General features: G+C 42.5%; 3 protein-coding genes across 8 annotated transcripts in view; 2 read left to right on the forward strand and 1 right to left on the reverse strand.

Annotated features, from left to right (window-relative positions):
- Positions 1 to 1,253, forward strand: part of LOC119575383 (putative N-acetylated-alpha-linked acidic dipeptidase) — a 19,576-nt gene extending 18,323 nt beyond the window's left edge. For 4 of the 6 annotated variants that reach the window (XM_037922957.1, XM_037922960.1, XM_037922958.1 and 1 more), the window contains exons 17-19: positions 25 to 106; positions 251 to 343; positions 536 to 889. In XM_037922957.1, coding sequence (XP_037778885.1) covers positions 25 to 106; positions 251 to 343; positions 536 to 734 — 374 coding nt within the window. In that variant the 3' untranslated portion in view covers positions 735 to 889. Of the gene's footprint in view, positions 1 to 24; positions 107 to 250; positions 344 to 519 lie in introns of all 6 variants that reach the window. The other 2 variants (XM_037922959.1, XM_037922962.1) reach the window with 2 other exon arrangements.
- A 4,682-nt stretch (positions 1,254 to 5,935) lies between these two features.
- Positions 5,936 to 17,500, reverse strand: part of LOC119575385 (titin-like) — a 23,973-nt gene continuing 12,408 nt past the window's right edge. Inside the window, exons 2-11 of the mRNA XM_037922963.1 lie at positions 12,047 to 12,675; positions 11,817 to 11,889; positions 10,280 to 11,649; positions 9,758 to 9,875; positions 9,479 to 9,562; positions 8,819 to 8,965; positions 7,802 to 8,497; positions 7,443 to 7,616; positions 7,072 to 7,246; positions 5,936 to 6,570 (exon numbers count right to left, since the gene is read on the reverse strand). Coding sequence (XP_037778891.1) covers positions 6,386 to 6,570; positions 7,072 to 7,246; positions 7,443 to 7,616; positions 7,802 to 8,497; positions 8,819 to 8,965; positions 9,479 to 9,562; positions 9,758 to 9,875; positions 10,280 to 11,649; positions 11,817 to 11,889; positions 12,047 to 12,108 — 3,084 coding nt within the window. The 5' untranslated portion in view covers positions 12,109 to 12,675 and the 3' untranslated portion in view covers positions 5,936 to 6,385. The remainder of the gene's footprint in view (positions 6,571 to 7,071; positions 7,247 to 7,442; positions 7,617 to 7,801; positions 8,498 to 8,818; positions 8,966 to 9,478; positions 9,563 to 9,757; positions 9,876 to 10,279; positions 11,650 to 11,816; positions 11,890 to 12,046; positions 12,676 to 17,500) is intronic.
- Positions 15,394 to 17,500, forward strand: part of LOC119575386 (mucin-21-like) — a 13,998-nt gene continuing 11,891 nt past the window's right edge. The window contains exons 1-4 of the mRNA XM_037922964.1: positions 15,394 to 15,842; positions 16,542 to 17,039; positions 17,142 to 17,186; positions 17,423 to 17,488. Of these exons, the coding sequence (XP_037778892.1) occupies positions 15,650 to 15,842; positions 16,542 to 17,039; positions 17,142 to 17,186; positions 17,423 to 17,488 (802 nt within the window). The 5' untranslated portion in view covers positions 15,394 to 15,649. The remainder of the gene's footprint in view (positions 15,843 to 16,541; positions 17,040 to 17,141; positions 17,187 to 17,422; positions 17,489 to 17,500) is intronic.

The raw sequence follows: 17,500 nt of genomic DNA on the forward strand, positions 1-17,500 counted from the left end.
TTGAACTTTTCAAATTTTTGATAGCATACTTCAAGAAAGCAGTAGAAGGGTTTTCCCAAGCAATATACATGTTTATCGATGACCTTAGTCATCTTGACACCAGCAAGTGAGTGTGTGATGGTTTTTATTCATGCAGGATATGCATTTTTCTTCAAACTGTCATATTTTTTGTGAAGGTATATCAACACGTGTTATGATCTGAGTGAATGCGAGAAGGCTTAATGAACATTTTAACAACGTCTCCCAATAGCGTGTTAGCGGTTCGGAGAGTTAATGATCAGCTGATGATGGTGGAACGGGCATTCATCGACCCTCGAGGTCTTCCAGGCAGACCCACCTACAAGTGAGTAAATTGCAAATCATGCTTTGCTGCAACTAATGCTTTTCCCCCCTTAAACTTTTGTTGAGAGGATTTTATGTTCAAAAGGATGGCATTAAGATTGTCTGACAAGATCTCGGTTAATGTCTTGATTTCATTTAGGTGTCATATATAAAATGTGCAAAGTAACTATTCTTAAGATTCTCCTCGTCCTAGCCACGTGGTGATGGCGCCAAGCATCAGCGACAGTTACTCGGGCACAGCATTCTCCGGGCTGAGCGACGCCCTCGATGGCATCCAAGACCTGGACCCGGCGCAGCAGGAGGAGCGCTGGGCCACCTTCGCTCAACACTTGGCCGCTGTCACTCACTACCTCAACACGGCCGCGAAGGTCCTCTCAGACGACCTGTGGTAGCGAGACAGCCGGGACGGGAGTGGATGGCTTGGGTTGCTCGCCCCGATATCTGGCTTTGTCTTGAATTATTTGAGTTTTAACAGTTTTTGGCTGATATGGGTATATTTTTCAGATGTACAACTGGTTGTGATAGAAATATATTTTTATAAATTTTATTGACCTTTTATTCTTTCTAATCTAATTCTGCCTTTACTTTACTGGATTACATCCACAGCTTAATCTGCACATCTAGGTCTGCAGTCTACTGTGGGTAGAGAATGTGTGAACACATATATCACACATTCAGTGTTTCTCTTTCGTTTGTATCTGCATATACGTTACTTTGGATGAAGTTTATTGAGAAACGTGTTGTTATAAAGAAGGCAACTGTAAGCCCTCTCTTTTCTGTGAAATGATGGCAGTTTATTTTATGAAGATAATGACGAGGTAAATAAAAAATGTAATCAGTTCAGTCTGCAGAAAAAAAAAGTTCTCGATGTGCACTCTTACGCAGTGGTTAATAAACTTCTATCTGAACTATATCAGTATTTTACTTGGAAAAGATAAATCCTAATGATGTACACTCATAGTTTCTTGTATACTCTGGAACTTTTTCTCTTGTAATTTCTTTTGCTTGTTTTTCAAGCATTTCACGCGTACATGGTACTTTCAGCTGTACTAAAGTATTTACTATCTTGTCTTTGATAAGAAAATGATATTCCTAGCTGCGCCGATGGTCTAGTATACCACGTTTGTCGTGAGATCGAATCCCCGCCACGGTAGATGTAATAGAGCAGGGGTGTCAAATACGCTGCCCGCGGCACATTTCCTTGCTGGTAGTCATGAGGGCGGGGGCTTAGGAAACCGAGACTGAGGCCCATTGTAAGGTATCCCCCCTGCATTGGACCTCAGCTCTCCCCTCAACTAATTTTGCATGGTCTTTTCTTCTCCTTGCCTTTTCCTTCTTATCTTCATCCCCTTCTATCCACTTAACTTAATCGTTAGTATATTTTTACCCTTTTCGCTACAATACTTTATCATGATGCTATGTGACCTTTGATGTCTAGCATATCTATGTGTTTTAATCATTAACTATTCGGGAAATCCACAAACAACTTCCTTAGTTGGGGGCTTCTCTCCCAAGCCCTATCGCTGTATTTTGTTTGGTCTAATGACCTTAGATGTTGATGCGGCATAAATTTTTCAATGAATGATAAATAATTTGCTATTTCAGTCTTGCAATCGCCCGTTTTACATGATTAAATAAGCCAGTCCTTTGTCTTTTAAGATTATCACTTACACCCTCACAGGTTTTTAAAATTATCATCATCATCATCATCATATCGTCTTAATCAGCGTGATCTTGATCTAGCCATGATTATCTGGCGCACATACTGTATAATAAGGTGAAATGTGGCACCCTGGGGTAAATGAGTTTGCCAGTCCTGCAATAGAGGGACAATCTCAGTGGTAGAGCGCTGGTTTTGCAATTGTAAGGTTCCGGGATCGCGCTTGGTCAGCCTTTTCCAGTCAACACAGATGTGATTGAGTACTGGCATTAACATATTGGGGTCAAAGTAGGCGGAAAGGGACTGGTCACCATAGTGTATTTAGAATGAATGATCCTCTACAAACATACCGCGGCTGTTCAACAAGACTAACTATCCGTAATATGATATACTCTTTCATGTATAGATATTTCTGCCAAATGAACACTGGATTGTAAATGAGGACTTACACCTATCTGTATTTCCTTCACAGATCTAAATGTGGAAGCTATTTTCAGTTACTTTCGTGGTTTTCATGTTCTTAAACTAATGATTCTTTGATATCAATCTGATTTTCAACTTTTGTACAATCACTCTCGTTCAGATTATATCTCATTCATCGCTCATTAATTCCTGTGGTTGTTGTCCTTATAGCTTACCTTGCTTGCCAGTGCTGTGTGTATAGTACTATGCTAGCCATAGCTTCTTCAGCCAGTAAAACTTTTCTTCTATAAATAATACAGGCACGCAATATTTGTATGTGAAATATGTATATATTCTCGGAGGGTCTTACAGTCATAGTTGGTAACAGATACCAAGTTAGTATACATATGATAATGAGAAAGTAATAATAAAACAGGAAAAAAGTCGATGACAATATGAATGGTAATAGTAATAATGATATTAGTACAAAGATATGGTTCCGATCATCATCATCAATAACGGTATGCTCATGTTTGAGCAGCCGTGGACCTCTCCACCATCCTTCGCCACTAAAGTCGATCTTACGCTTTTCTTTCCACTTGTACCATCGACAGCCCGCAAATATCTTTGATATTGTCGCTCAGTCTTGTCTTTGGTTTGCCTCTTCCTCTGTTTCCTACCACCATCCCTGTCAGCAAGTTTTTCTCAATACTTTTACTTCTCATTACATGACCAATAAACTTTAATTTCCTCCTGTTCAAGATGTCCAACAGTCGGTCTTTACAATTTATTTTTCTCAGCACTTCATCATTCGTCTTCTTCTCTGTCCAGCTAATATGCAGTACTCGTCTGTAACACCACATTTCAAAACTATTGGTCTTTTTCTTGTCTATCTACTTCAGCACCCAACACTCAGAACTATTAATAACAATGATACTAATACTGAAATAAGGTAAAGAGGACACAAATACAAGTAATGATAGAAAAGAGTGATAACAACGATAGTAATAACGGCGATAGTAAGGGCCACATGGTGATGAAAAAGATGAAAGTTAATAAAAACCGATATCACTATTGTTATCAATATAATTTATTGATCATTTAAGAATATGAATTATTAATCAGACATTTACAAATGACAGATGCGTAGAAAACCGATAACAAAATTACACAACTTCTCACAATTTAATTTTACTCATGTGTAACTACATGTAAATTTTGCCCTTTAACTATTACATATATAATGTCATTTGATATTAGGTTGTAGCGTAAGATTTACCGAGATCTTGCTGAAATTTGAGGAAAATGATTTTCGGCTGCATGCGTGTGCGATTATAGATGAAAAAAAGGAAAGCAATAGTAATGAACAACATAAATATGAGTGAGGTAGACAGATTACACTGAGAGAAAAATATATGAAGAGAAAGGAATGAAGATGAACGAGATATGTTGAGATTCGAGTGATTCATTTTACTGTTGCACAATTATTTTATTCGTATAGTCGATCGGTGAACTCTGTGACTTATGTCCACGTTACCTTTTTCTTATGCGTTTTTTTTTAATTTCTGTAGAGAGTTGTTACGAAAGAAATCAAACCTGCGCCATGATTTCGTTGTGTCGTGGTCAGATTTGTAGTCCGCCTTGTACGCAGGAACACTGGCTAGTAAAAGACAACGAGGCGAGACAACCAGGTGCAGACGAGGCACCTGCGCTGGGTCTCACACACAGGGTTACCACCTTTAAATTATATGAAGAACCTTTGAAAGAAATATTTGAAACGCCCAAGAATAAAACACTAGTAGTTGGGCAGCAGAAATACAAGTGGTTCGCATCAGAGTTAATTGCCATGAAGGTGAGAATGCGCACCTGAAAAGAAGCCTGCTAAAATTACAACTGAGAAAGAGAAAGGGCGGGGATTAGCTAAGACGTTTTGCCGTATTTTCTATTGTATTTTTATACCGGCTGCCCTCCGTCAGCGGATACTACCAGTGACATGTGAGCTGATATTAAGTTCAAAGGTAAAATAAATTATATTGTTTCGTATAACGTATTCGCTGTCACTCTCTTGTGAAGTACCAGAACTTTTTTTTTTTTTTTTTTTTTTTTATCCTGAATATATATTTATTTATTTTCCATCGATGATTGGAAGTCCTTTAACAGAGAGCATCTGGAATTACAAGGAATACTGTATAAGGAGATACGACAGTGATGGTCTGAACGTGTTATTTTGCTACCATACATGAAACGTTTTTATGCGAGTTCTGTTGATGAAGATTTTTTTTTAAAGATAAATGTGCGTTCCAAGTTATTTATATAAGTACTCGCATATACACACGTATGCTCATACGTAACCACAGCCGTTCTCACTCATACACACCCGTATAAGAGCCCATACAATAGTTACTCTCGTTTACCGCATGCATACACGCATTTATGCGTACACGTACACGCGAACACACAGACACACTTCTACACGTACACACGTACACACGATTTATGCAGTTATGATCTTGACTCAAAAGAATTGGCCAAGAAATTTTAATTGGTTGAAAAAATTTTTGTGGTTATTTGTGTTATTGAAGTCATTATTCATGTTACTCTCCGATCACTGGATTCCCCTTCTGGCCAGCTGCCTCGATGCTGATACCACAAAGCATAATTTGTAAATGTGAAAAGATAAATGAAACTTGGCGGAGCTTAGCGTAGAGTTTGTGGCACTTTAATAGGGTACTGATACATACAGTAGACTTGAGCTAAACGCAACAGGTATATAAGAGAGAGAGAGAGAGAGAGAGAGAGAGAGAGAGAGAGAGAGAGAGAGAGAGAGAGAGAGAGAGAGAGAGAGAGAGAGAGAAGGAAGAAGAAAGAAGGGAGGGAGGGAAGAGGGATGGAAGGAAGGATGGAAGGATGGAAAGATGGAAGGAAGGAAGGAAGGAAGGAAAGGAGAAAAGAAGAAAGCGGGGGCATAGCAGAAGTTACACATTTGGTTTATATAAATAATAAAACTATTTAAATATTTATTAAATCCATTACACATATTACAATAATCAAAACTGTTTCAGTTAAAATATACGGTAAAAATTTAAAAACACTCTATCAAAATAGCTCACTCTTATTCGTAAAAGTAACAAGATGTGAAAACACATGTTAGAGCTGTGATACATATACTTATTTCAGTTTTAGTTTTGTACTAATATAAAGCGAAAGTCTACGGGTATAGCCGATGACTTTAATGGTAGTTAAAGTAGTCTTGGAAACAGTTATGGATTCAGCATTATGCTCTGTCATATTATATATGTATACCATTAGTATAGGCCACGGTGGCCGAGTGGTTAGAGCATCGGACTCGAGACTGCCACGACGGCAATCTGAGTTCGAGGATTCGAGTCACCGGCCGGCACGTTGATCCCTTGGGCAAGGAACTTCATCTCGATTGCCTGCCTAGCCGCTGGGTGGGCAAGCCAGCCCAAGTCAGTGCCGGTCCCAGAACCGGGTAAATAGAGATGGTGACTCGATAAAAACATCGGGCGGAAGCAACGGCAAACCACCGCTCTAAATTTGTCAAGAAAATCATGGAAATCCATGATCGCCATCGTCCTTGTGGGACAGGGCACTTGGAGAGAGAGAGAAAAAAAAACACAAAAAAACACCATTATATCCAATATGCCATAAGAAAAATTTCCAATTTCTGGTAATTTTAAACCGGCTTGTATGCAGTAACCTTTTAAAAAGTTAAAGTCATAAAAAACATGAATTTGCTTAAAAGCGAAGTAATACAATACATAAATCCAGTATACAAAGGAGAAACCTATTTTTTAAAAGGAGTTATTTCTGTCTTAAAGTGTCTTATCGCATTTCGCATACACACTAGACATTTCATATTTCAAATAGGGATGTCACCTGAGTCTAATATAGCTTACATTCTAAATACATAACATATATATACTAAAACTTTAAAAAATCTTCTAATCTTAAAAGTCATTATTTAGAAGACGACGAAGAAGACGACTGGAAACTTCTCCTTAGGAAGTTCATGGACCCGAGGTTTCTCAGTCGATTGAGAAGTTCTGTGTTCTCCCTCTGAAGGACTTCCAGATGCTGTCTCGGAAGGCCTTGGGTGTCGCCGCTCGAGTAGCTCTCGTCTCGCACGACCGACACCTGCACACCTGGGGGAGGAAACCCGTGGAGTAGTTCGTAGTCATAAAAAATATGACTTTCGGCAAACGTCATGTGAAAAAAGTTGTAATTATCATTAACATTATCATCATATTCATTATCATTATTTTAATTTTTGTGATTGTGATTGACTATAATTGTTATTATTATTATCATTATTGATGTTGTTGTTATCGTTATTATTATCGTGATTACTATTATCATCATTATTATTATTATCATAATTATTGAAATCATGATGACGATGGTGATGATAATGATGATTATAGTGGAATTTTCGTGGAATGTTTGGCGATTTATATTATAAGGCCATCGTATACCGATATACGTACTTCTTTACATGTGAAACACAATAACATATTTTTAAAAAATCAAGTAAATCGCCAAGAAACTACAATACCACCTATATAAAATATACTTGAAAGAAGGTAAACGAAACAATCCACGCTCATACCAAAACGCATTAACATTACAGTACTCCTAAAACATACTTCCTGCTGCTTCACTCGCAGCCTCGTCGCCCAGAAGGCTTTGCTCCGGGGAATCCTGGATGGTCTGGTCTTCCCCGACGCTGTGACCCACAAGCAGGAGGCCTTCGCTCGTCTCGCTGCACTCCACCTCTCCTTCCGATCGCTGCAGCAAGCTCTCGTGGTAACTGCATAGGGCCTAAAACACGCGAGATTATAGGCGTAAGGGTTGATGTTTTTTTCTGCATAAGACACGATATAATAATACTAGAACAAATGTGCCTTTTCCCCTTTTTATTTTATTTATTTTTTAGTTATTTTCCCATTTATAAAATGTGCAGAATATACTGAAATTGATCTTCCTAAAAATATATCTTATACAAAACTACACTCACTGTCTTTTGCATCTTTGTGGCTCCTTTCTGCAATGTACCACTCTTGGCAGCGGCCAAGAGGCACATGCAGTCGGGCTTTGCCACTTCCCCGGCTTCTAAAGAGAGGCTGACGGAACTGGTTGGTCCTCCAAGAATTTCGCCGTCAGAGACACTTATTCCGGTCAGGTCAACAGCCTGAAGCGAAGAGAAAAAAGTATGAAAAAATGTGTGTACAAGTAACTAAATTAATGTGAATATGACAAACAAAGCTCGAGAATTTCATAGTTTATTTTACAATCCAATACCATGCAACATGCATTTCTTTCGTTAGAGGAAACACATTACAGCACAACCCGTAAAAGGTAAATCTCCGACCGTACCTCTACGGATGAAGCAACAGTAACGTCTGAAGACGAATTGCACACTACGGACGGCGTCTCAGGCGATAACAGATCCACACTGACATTCGCATACTCAATCTGGATATCTTCATCACTAAATTTTCTCTCATCTATCTTGGGCGGTGTGAGCTGCCTTGCTCCGGGATCCCGCGGAGGTGAGACTCTCGTGCGAAACTCTTCTGCCTGAAGATTGGACGTGTCTGAAGGAGGCAGAATGGCATCGTCTGGAGGAGGACGAGGACCTGGAGACGGGACAGACGGCGTCGGGGTGTCAGGGACGGCGACGGCACACGTGGGCGACTTCCGGGGCGACGGAGATTGCGACGGCGTGCGTGCGGAGCGGCCGGAGCGGTGGGTGTGGACGGGCGAGTCAGCGGGAGTAACGACTGGGCCAACTTCAGGTCCCTTGCGTCGCGGGGAAGTCTCTGGCGAGTGCGAGGGGGTTACTGCAGTCTGGCGTTTGGCTGGAGATGAGACTGGCGTGAGAGCTGGAGTGTGCGGCGTGGGGCGGAGGTCCTCTCGGACTGCCGGTTCGTGCGGAGGCGAAGAAGGGGGCGTTGGGATCACCTCAGGGACCTCTTCCTCGTCTGAGCTTTCCCGAGAAAGCTGGGGCGTCGATTCTCTCCTGGGGGCTGGGGCTTCACTCGGCGGTGGGGAGGGCGAGGGCGTCCGTACCTGTTGCACAAGCAAATGGAGGAGATTGGAGCAAAAAACGAAGTGCAGGGAAGGAGACGCATTCAGTATCCACATAAGTGTAAGAAGAGAACAAAATAGTCTCTGCAAAAATGTACAAAACCTTTTAAAACATCAGTATACATTTTTTTCCATAATAATTTACACAATTCTCTAAAGAAAAAGTATTTTTTGTAGGCGTCTTACCTGCATATATCATGGTCAATTGCTACCCTGCATAAGAGAAGTAAATAAACAAATATCTCCTTTACGACGAGGTATCCTAAGGTACTAAGAATAACCCTTCTGCGGCAAAATACGAACCTTCCCTACCGCAGGCTGATCCGGAAGCAGGTCCCTTGGCGTGTCTGGCGGAGGAGCGACTTCTGTGGGGGCGGCGCACTCCTCCCGCGGCGAGGGGGACGTCGGAGGGGTCGTGGGCACTGCTGCTTCGGGTTCCTTGTCCTTTGTCTGTTAATTTTTATTTTACGTGTTATGTCCTTACTTCATACTCATATTTACTCTTTATTATGTACGTACTCACTCCAAGAGCATCACAACATGAAAACTACAATTAAGTGTCATGCTGTGACCACGGCGGCTCAAACATGAACCTACCGTAAAAAAAAAAAAAAATGTCTATATTTATTGTCTATAACATGATTAAATCAAGTATAGGCCTTGATTTGCTCTAAAACATTCTTTCGTATTTTTTCTGTATATCTACCTTTTTCTAAGATCTATCCAATTTAGTTACACCAACAAATTCCAACCCTTTGCTTTAAATCGTCATTATCTATTGATTTTAATTAATCTTCCCTAAATACAAAAACATCATACTGTATTCCTCTCAAAATGAAAAAAGAAGAAGGTTTTTAAACAGAAACGATAACATTCTGTAAAATCTATGTATTACCCTATATTACAAAGTAAGACTGCTCTGCCCACTATTATCTTTGTTAACACTGTATATTTTCGTCTTACCTGTAGCTTGTATGCTTGTAATCTTTCCTTTACCAGGGCTGTCAAGTATTCCCTTGTTACGGCGTCTGGTGACTGGATCTCGCCCTTAAAAGAAAATATTCCGTAGTTATGTCATTCTTAACAAGGACTCATCTTTGAAGATTTTGTTCTTCTCTTTAATATATTTTATACATATACGTGTATGTTCAGGTGTATGTATGCGCTGATGTGTGTGTTACTGTGATATATCATTATGTCCATTTAAAGTTTTCGAAGACCACAGGGTAAAGAGAGCTTTACTTGTGCATCTTCCAGTGATTCTTCTGCAACATCCGTCTGTGGCGCAGCTGAGGTTATATAATTTTCCTCGTGTGGTTGAGCTCCAGTGTGCAACAGTCTGCTTAAGCGTTCTTGGAGGCTGGAAAGAAATAATTACATTAGCTCCTTTCACTGGTGGCATTGCATCTATAAATCTCAGGTCTTCCTAGAATGTATATTTGAGATATTTCTTCCGTGTATATATATTTAGAGTTACATGATACATACAGCCACTGAGCTTAATTACATGAAATTCTTCAAATGATAATTAAGAAAATACAAGAGAGAGAGAGAGAGAGAGAGAGAGAGACGAGAGAGAGAGACGAGAGAGAGAGACGAGAGAGAGAGACGAGAGAGAGAGACGAGAGAGAGAGACGAGAGAGAGAGAGAGAGAGAGAGAGAGAGAGAGAGACAGAGAGAGAGAGAGAGAGAGAGAGAGAGAGAGAGAGAGAGAGAGAGAGAGAGAGAGAGAGAGAGAGTAAGAAGCCAAACAAGCAAATGCACCTGTTTAGCAAGCGGTGTCGGCGTTCGTGTTCTAGCAGGCGCTGCTCTGCTTCCTGCAACATCCTTCGATCCATCCTCTCTTCATCGTCGAACATCTTGCTGCCAGTCGTCACCTCCCTCCACTGGACTCTGGGCATGTACCCGGGCAAGTCGCCACACTCATCGCCTTCTTCATTCTCTCTTCCACGGTCTTCGGGCACCTCCTGTTCTGCGTCATCCTGAAATACGTAGATGTATTCTACCTGTGGATGGTCGGCTGCGTGCTGGCTTCCGGCTTCGTTCTGTGTATCGTTCAGTCGTTCCTCCAAGGGCGCATCTTCCTCTTCCCCGCGAGCTGAAGGCAAGGAAGGTTGCGCTGGGAACCTCGGGGAAAAATAGCTCGTCCTGCTTTCTCCATCCTCTTGGCGTCGACTCCGTGATTCGTCGATTGTGAGATGTTCCATTTTCAAGCCATCTTCTATACTCGTTCCTGGTTCTGCTGACTCTTGAATACCACCATCTGCATTCGGTTTGTTTCCATCAGAAGCATGACTTCTATCGGATGTCACGGAAATCGAGTTCTGCAGCATCTCGGGCTCTCCGTCGGGGCTCCTTTCGTCCATTTGGAGACGTCTGCGCGAAGCCTCGTCAATCTCAGAGGCCGACTCATCCGTAGCTGAGTTCGGATGGACATACTCCATAAGGGCGTGTGTTGCTTGCTTCCTGCTGCTATGATGTGGCCGGGGGATAATGGAAACTCCTGGAAGAACCTCAACGACATTTTCATTTCGAATATTTACCCATCCTTGTGGAGCTATTTGGAGCCTGCTCTCCTTGCCCCCTGCTTGGGTGCCTTGTGAGACCGCAGGATCGGTGAGCACTCCTAATGTTTTCGTGCTTCGTGTCGCACTTTCTGTGGCTTGGTCTCTTTTGAGGGACTTGCTGACCTCCGTCCCTTGGTCTCTGGTGACGACCTTGGCGCCGTCTGTGGCTTGATCTCTTGTGGTGACTCTACTACTCGTGGCCTGATCTCTCTGCCCCGGCTTAGCACTGTCTGTTGCTCGGCCGGTCACTTTGTGGTTTCTTTTGGATTCCCTTTTTCCTTTCTTCTTCTCTTGAGCTCTCACTGCCTCACTTTTGTAAATGCCGTGACCGGAGTAATCGAAATCCTTCAGGGATCCCAGAGGAGCCATTGGGCCAAAGTCTCTCGGGAGATGGGAGAAGAGAGGCGGAGGGTGTGGCGCCGGAAGCGAGGGCCCCTGCGAAGTAAGGGGCTGTGCAGGCGCCGAGGGAGATGCCCTGGGGTGAGCAGGCCAGGCAGGTCGTCGGGTTTCTGGAGCCCAAGTCGGGGATGCAGCTGAGCCCAAACCCGTCCCTTCCTTCTTCGTGGCCTGGAAGCAAGTATCATCAAAGAATGATTTCATTATTTTATAAATATTGATGAAATGAATAACTGTATAACATTTACCTATATATCACATATAAAAATAACTGCAAGAACTATCACACTTTCGTTTCCAATCACATATCAAATATACGAGTTAGTGATCAAACTTACACGTTTATTATCAGTGGCGCGAGTCATATAGTGATCAACTCGCTTTCCAATTATGTACTTATCCTCATCAAATCTGTATAGAAGGAAACTCTGAGTATATACGGAAGCATAGAAAACGGATACAATAGAGATACACAATATTCTTAGTAATAAGCCAAGTAAAGCAAAAATATACACAAAAATATATGTGCGCCCATACAAAATAGAAGTTCTAACAGTAGAAAACTCACGTGCCGTCGGCCAGCTGCTGAAGGATAAGAGAAAGTCGGGAAGGCGGCAGGAGATCAGGCATCGCGCCGACATTCTCTGCCCCCCGCAGCTCTTCGCGGACGCCTTCGGCCCATCGAACCACGTCCTCGATCTCCTCCAGACTCACGACGTCTTCTCCGTCACCTCCGGGTGGAAAGAGGCCTGTCTGCGACGACCGGGGAGAGCAGCGGGGGATCCTTGTTCCCTCGGTGGCCTTGGCGTCCTCCGCTTGGCCCTTTGGTCCGCCAGTTTTCCGGGGCGAGCGACCTCTGGACGGCGATGAGGATGGGCTCCGGGACGAAAGCTGTGAGGAGGAGGGGCGTGAGGAGGGGCGTGAAGAGGGCCGCGCGTCGGAGAGGAGGTCTGAACGGGACGAGGAAGGGCTCCTGGAGGAGGGTCCCGATGAGGAAGGGCGCGATGAAGGGCGCGAATCAGAGCGACTTCGAGAGGGCGACGACGAAGCGGCGGGCGAGGGGCGTGGCGGCGACAGAGAGCGGGACGAGGGACGAGGTTCCTTAATGCGGACGACTCGACGACCGGCCTTGGGGAGAGCGGCGCCGCGCAGGGGGCCTGAGGGGGCTCTCCGGACGCGCCGTCCCGGGGAAGGATCCTGCGAGAGGGAAGCGAAATAAGCTTCAGAAAATAAGCAAGAACATAATCCACACACACACACACACACACACACACACACACACACACACACACACACACACATACACACGGACACACGGACACACACACACACACACACACACACACATACACACGGACACACGGACACACACATACACACGGACACACGGACACACACACACACACACACACACACACACACACACACACACACACACACACACACATACACACGGACACACACACACACACACACACACACACACACACACACACACACGGACAACACACACACACACACACACACACACACACACACACACACACACACACACACACACACACACGACAAAGTATAATAAAAAATTCGCGTCCCGAATAAGATATCAGGCATTATAATGAACTACAATAATTGTCAAATTTCGTTTCAGCATCACGATTACATGGCGCATTGTATGCAAATGAGGCAAGTTCAAATATTTAACACAATAATCCTTTTCGGCCAAGGGCATACGATAAAAGACAATAAAAAACTGCACAAAAGATTACATAGTCTGCATTCATACGCACTCCGTCACCCTTGCCATTATTTTTCCATACTTTATTGTCAACTTTTACTGACTGTCTGTCTAAATAACTTAATCTTTCAGTCAATGTATGTTTCAATGGTACATAATAACGATTTGCTGTTTGGTCCTTCGCTTTCTGGTCACGAGAAAATATCTCATTTTCTAATCTTTTAGTAACGTTAATAATAAGTATATGTAAAACGGCATTACATTTTGCACATACCCCTATTATTTTCAATCGCATACCAATTAATTGGGTATATATCGCAGTGCTTCTCCCCCATAACTCTTTACCGGTTCTTGCCTTCGAATCCGTTTTGTACCTTCTTCCAAATGATTAAAAAATCCCTTTAGATTAAAATAAAAGAAATGCACATGTTTCTTTGCATAATTTATTGAGTAGAGAATTCTGTATAGACAACACTCCTACATATTATCAAATGGATAATTAGACAAGTATACTTTTTACTACCACAAAAGCATTGTCCATATAACCGTGAAGGCCAAGTGCTAGAATGCATAAAACATGCGTCGAGCCCTCACACCTTCCCCCCGCCCCTCCCCCTCCCACCCCACCCACCTCCACCCCCATCCCCAGCCTCGTCTCCTATGTCATCCCATCCATTTCCACTTCCTTTCACCTCCATCTCCCCCTCCACTCCCACGCCACCTTCACTTCCGCTCCACAACAGCCCTCAAATCCACCCTAGCACTCAGTGGTGGACTTTAAACAATGCTCTCCCCGGCCACGCGCAAACGGGAAGTGTTGACCTAAAGAGTCGCTTGAAAAAACCGCGCACAACAATGCACGAGCGGGATATGACGTCACGCTTCCCACGCAACCATAAACAGTGGTTACAGTGTTCTTATTATCAATAACAATATCACTCATTTGAGCAATAATTGTGTCTTTTTAAATCATTTGTACTTATACAGGTAATAATAAAATGATGTTATAGCAGCATATTATCCTTGCAATATTAATACTTCTATCCTTAGTGATACTAAAAACGAAAAAAAAAATAAATAACAGCAGCAACAATGGCGATATAGCAGCATCCTATAGTAGCTAGTACTATTGTTATCGCTACTACACTCAAATGGCAGTTACAGCCAGTGAGAGAGAGAGAGAGAGAGAGAGAGAGAGAGAGAGAGAGAGAGAGAGAGAGAGAGAGAGAGAGAGAGAGAGAGAGAGAGAGAGAGAGAGAGAGAGAGAGAGAGAGAGAGAGAGAGAGAGAGAGAGAGAGAGAGAGCGTACAACTTCGAAATTTGAAATCCCTTATACTCTTACTCTCGGCATTGTCAAAACTGGAACGAAGCATGCAAAAGGAAACTAAGCAAAGTAATCAATAAATGGAAAGGTCAAAGGTTAAGTTTGCTCCCGCCGGGTCAAGAACGCTCAGCAGGTGATCACTTAAGCTCATTATCTCACAGTTTCTTACCACGGCATGAACCTTAATGTCCTGCAGAGCTCTCAGCCTCGCCAAGCATACAGTGTTTAATATATTTTTTGTGGTGGAGGGAATAGAGAGAATAATAATAATAACTGTGATCAAAATACAACAATAACAGGCAAGAAGTGATTCTTAATAATAACAAGAACAATAATAACATGGATGACAGCAGGCTGCAACTAATACGACTAATATCTATTAAAATATAGATGATGATGGTAACAAGGAAGTTAATAATGGTGATAATACTGCTGATATGTAGATAAACACGATTATATTATTGGCCAATACTACTACTACTACTACTACTACTACTACTACTACTACTAATGAAGATGATGAAGACGATGATAATGATGACGATAACGATGACGATGACGATTAGGATGCTGCTGCTGATGGTAATGATAATAACAATGATTATAACAATTGTATAATGATTATAAGTGTAATGGTAATAATAATAATAATAATAATAATAATAATAATGATAATAATAACAACAATAACAATAATACATTGTGATAATAAAAAAAATACAAGCAATGAAATAAAAATATGTTTGAAAAAAAAATCGTCACAAAATAGTATCTCAGTTGCATAAAAAGTTTCATAACCAACGCTACACAATAAAACCTACCAACTGCACCCCCCCCCTGCCCTTTGGCTCAAAACAACGCACTCATTTCACCCGAAACGGCCACGACCGCTGCACGCACGACACACTAGCGCAGTTCCCCCTTCCGTGTAGTCGCTTCCGAAGCTCTTTTGAGGTTTTGACAGTTCCGAGTTCCCGGCGACTTCGAGTTTGGAATTCCCGGCATTTCTGAGTTTTGAACTTCCGACTTAGTTTCCTGACATGGGATTCTGAATTCTCGACAGTTCCTCCTCATGAACTGAGCATCGAAAACAACTAAACTTTCGGAAAATGAGCAGCAAGAAACTAATAACGACGAGGACGGTAGTGATGGTAGTGAGCATGATGATCTGTGCCGTGCCCGCCGGAAGACCTCCAGAGAGCCTACTCATCTACAGAATCCGGAGCAGCGAGGGGCGGGGACTCACGCAGGCTCATCGATATATGGTGGAGAGAGAAGCTACCGACAAGCTGGAACAACAAGGTAACTCTTCGACCGTTGTTGAATGATACATAAACACGTATACAGTCATATGCAAAGACAAGATTATATGAATATTTCGGGAGGCTTGATTACACTGGTGCTGATAGAACACATATAATCTGTGATTTAAGTCAGACCGCAATAACATACACAAATCTAATGGCATGCATAAACCCAGGCTTTGGATGTATATATATTTTTAACACATATTTATATCCATATCTACATCTATATCTATATATACATATATATAGATGTGTGCATGCGCGCGCGCACACACACACACACACACACACACACACACACACACACACACACACACACACACACACACACACACACACACACACACACACACACACATTTATTTATCTGCTTATCGATCTACTCGTATAGGCAGATTGGCAGAGAATTTTGACTGATTGCAAATTACGATATTCTTGTGATAACTTTTTCAACAGTACTTCTCTGTAAAAAAAAATGTTACCGTGACACATAAACAAACGAGCAAAGGTTCTTTTATCAAAATCATTAGGTATACTTTTATGTCAATCTAACATCATGTAAATCAGCCTACATCAAGAAAACATGAAGTTGAGAAAAACAGAAAATCGTTCACAGAATTTAACGAAGTCTCGCCAACACCTCGCGCCCTAACAGTATTCGCACACTCCCTTTCCTCTTCTCCCTCTGCCACAGCCTCCGCGAGTCTCGTCCTGACGAAGGCCGGCCTCAAGCACACCAGGCGAAGGAGACACGCGCAGGCAGACCCCGGCGTGAGCGAGGACCACGCGGACACGCCTGCCGAGGACATACCAGAGGAAGGAGGACCGAACGCTGACGGAAAAACGACGGTGCCGGAGCAAGAAACGAAGACGCAGAAGAGAAGGAAGATAAGAAAGAAGAAGATCCCTGGAGTAGCAGCAAGGTCGGGAATGCTGCTGAGACATGGCAACAACATCGTGAAGGTCAGACGGGTGAAGAAACGGAAGGGAGTTCCTGAAGGCGAGATACAAGGGACTCAGCTACGAATGGGAACGCCCAAAGGGAATGGCATCAGGATTCGCCAGGGAACGGCAGCCGTGAAGGACAAGACATCTCGGCAGGGTGAGAGCTACCGCCAAGGGGAAGCCAGGCAGAATGCTCCAGAAGAGGAAGAATACTATTACTATTACGAGTATTATGAAGATGCTAACGGTAGGTAAATCATAATTCCAGAACTATCATGGAGGATGAACTTTTATATGAATGGTAAGGAAGTTGAAAACACCGCAATTAATACTATCTTGCTCGTGACAGATACGGCAGTCCAGAGTGAAAACGTGACAAAGGGCAATGCGAGTAGTAAGTACTTGTTGCTTTACCTTCAGCTGGAGTTAATAAAATAAAATAAAATAAAATATAAAGTCAAAATGATACAATACTAACAATAGCAAAATTATTCTTGACATTAAATAAATAACCTGATTACGATCAAGTTATGCAACCGCGGCATTTTAGTGAAAATGTAAATTACAGCACACAGGTTGAGATTTTAACTAGAGTCTGAATGTCATGGTAACGAGCTCCCTTCCTCTCAGATACACAAGGCCAGGAAGGAGACGGCACCGATGGCTACGAAGATTACTACTACTATGACGAAACTCGTAAGTACCATT

This window comes from Penaeus monodon, chromosome 7 (assembly GCF_015228065.2).
Source record: "Penaeus monodon isolate SGIC_2016 chromosome 7, NSTDA_Pmon_1, whole genome shotgun sequence".
Taxonomy (NCBI): Eukaryota; Metazoa; Arthropoda; class Malacostraca; order Decapoda; family Penaeidae; genus Penaeus; species Penaeus monodon.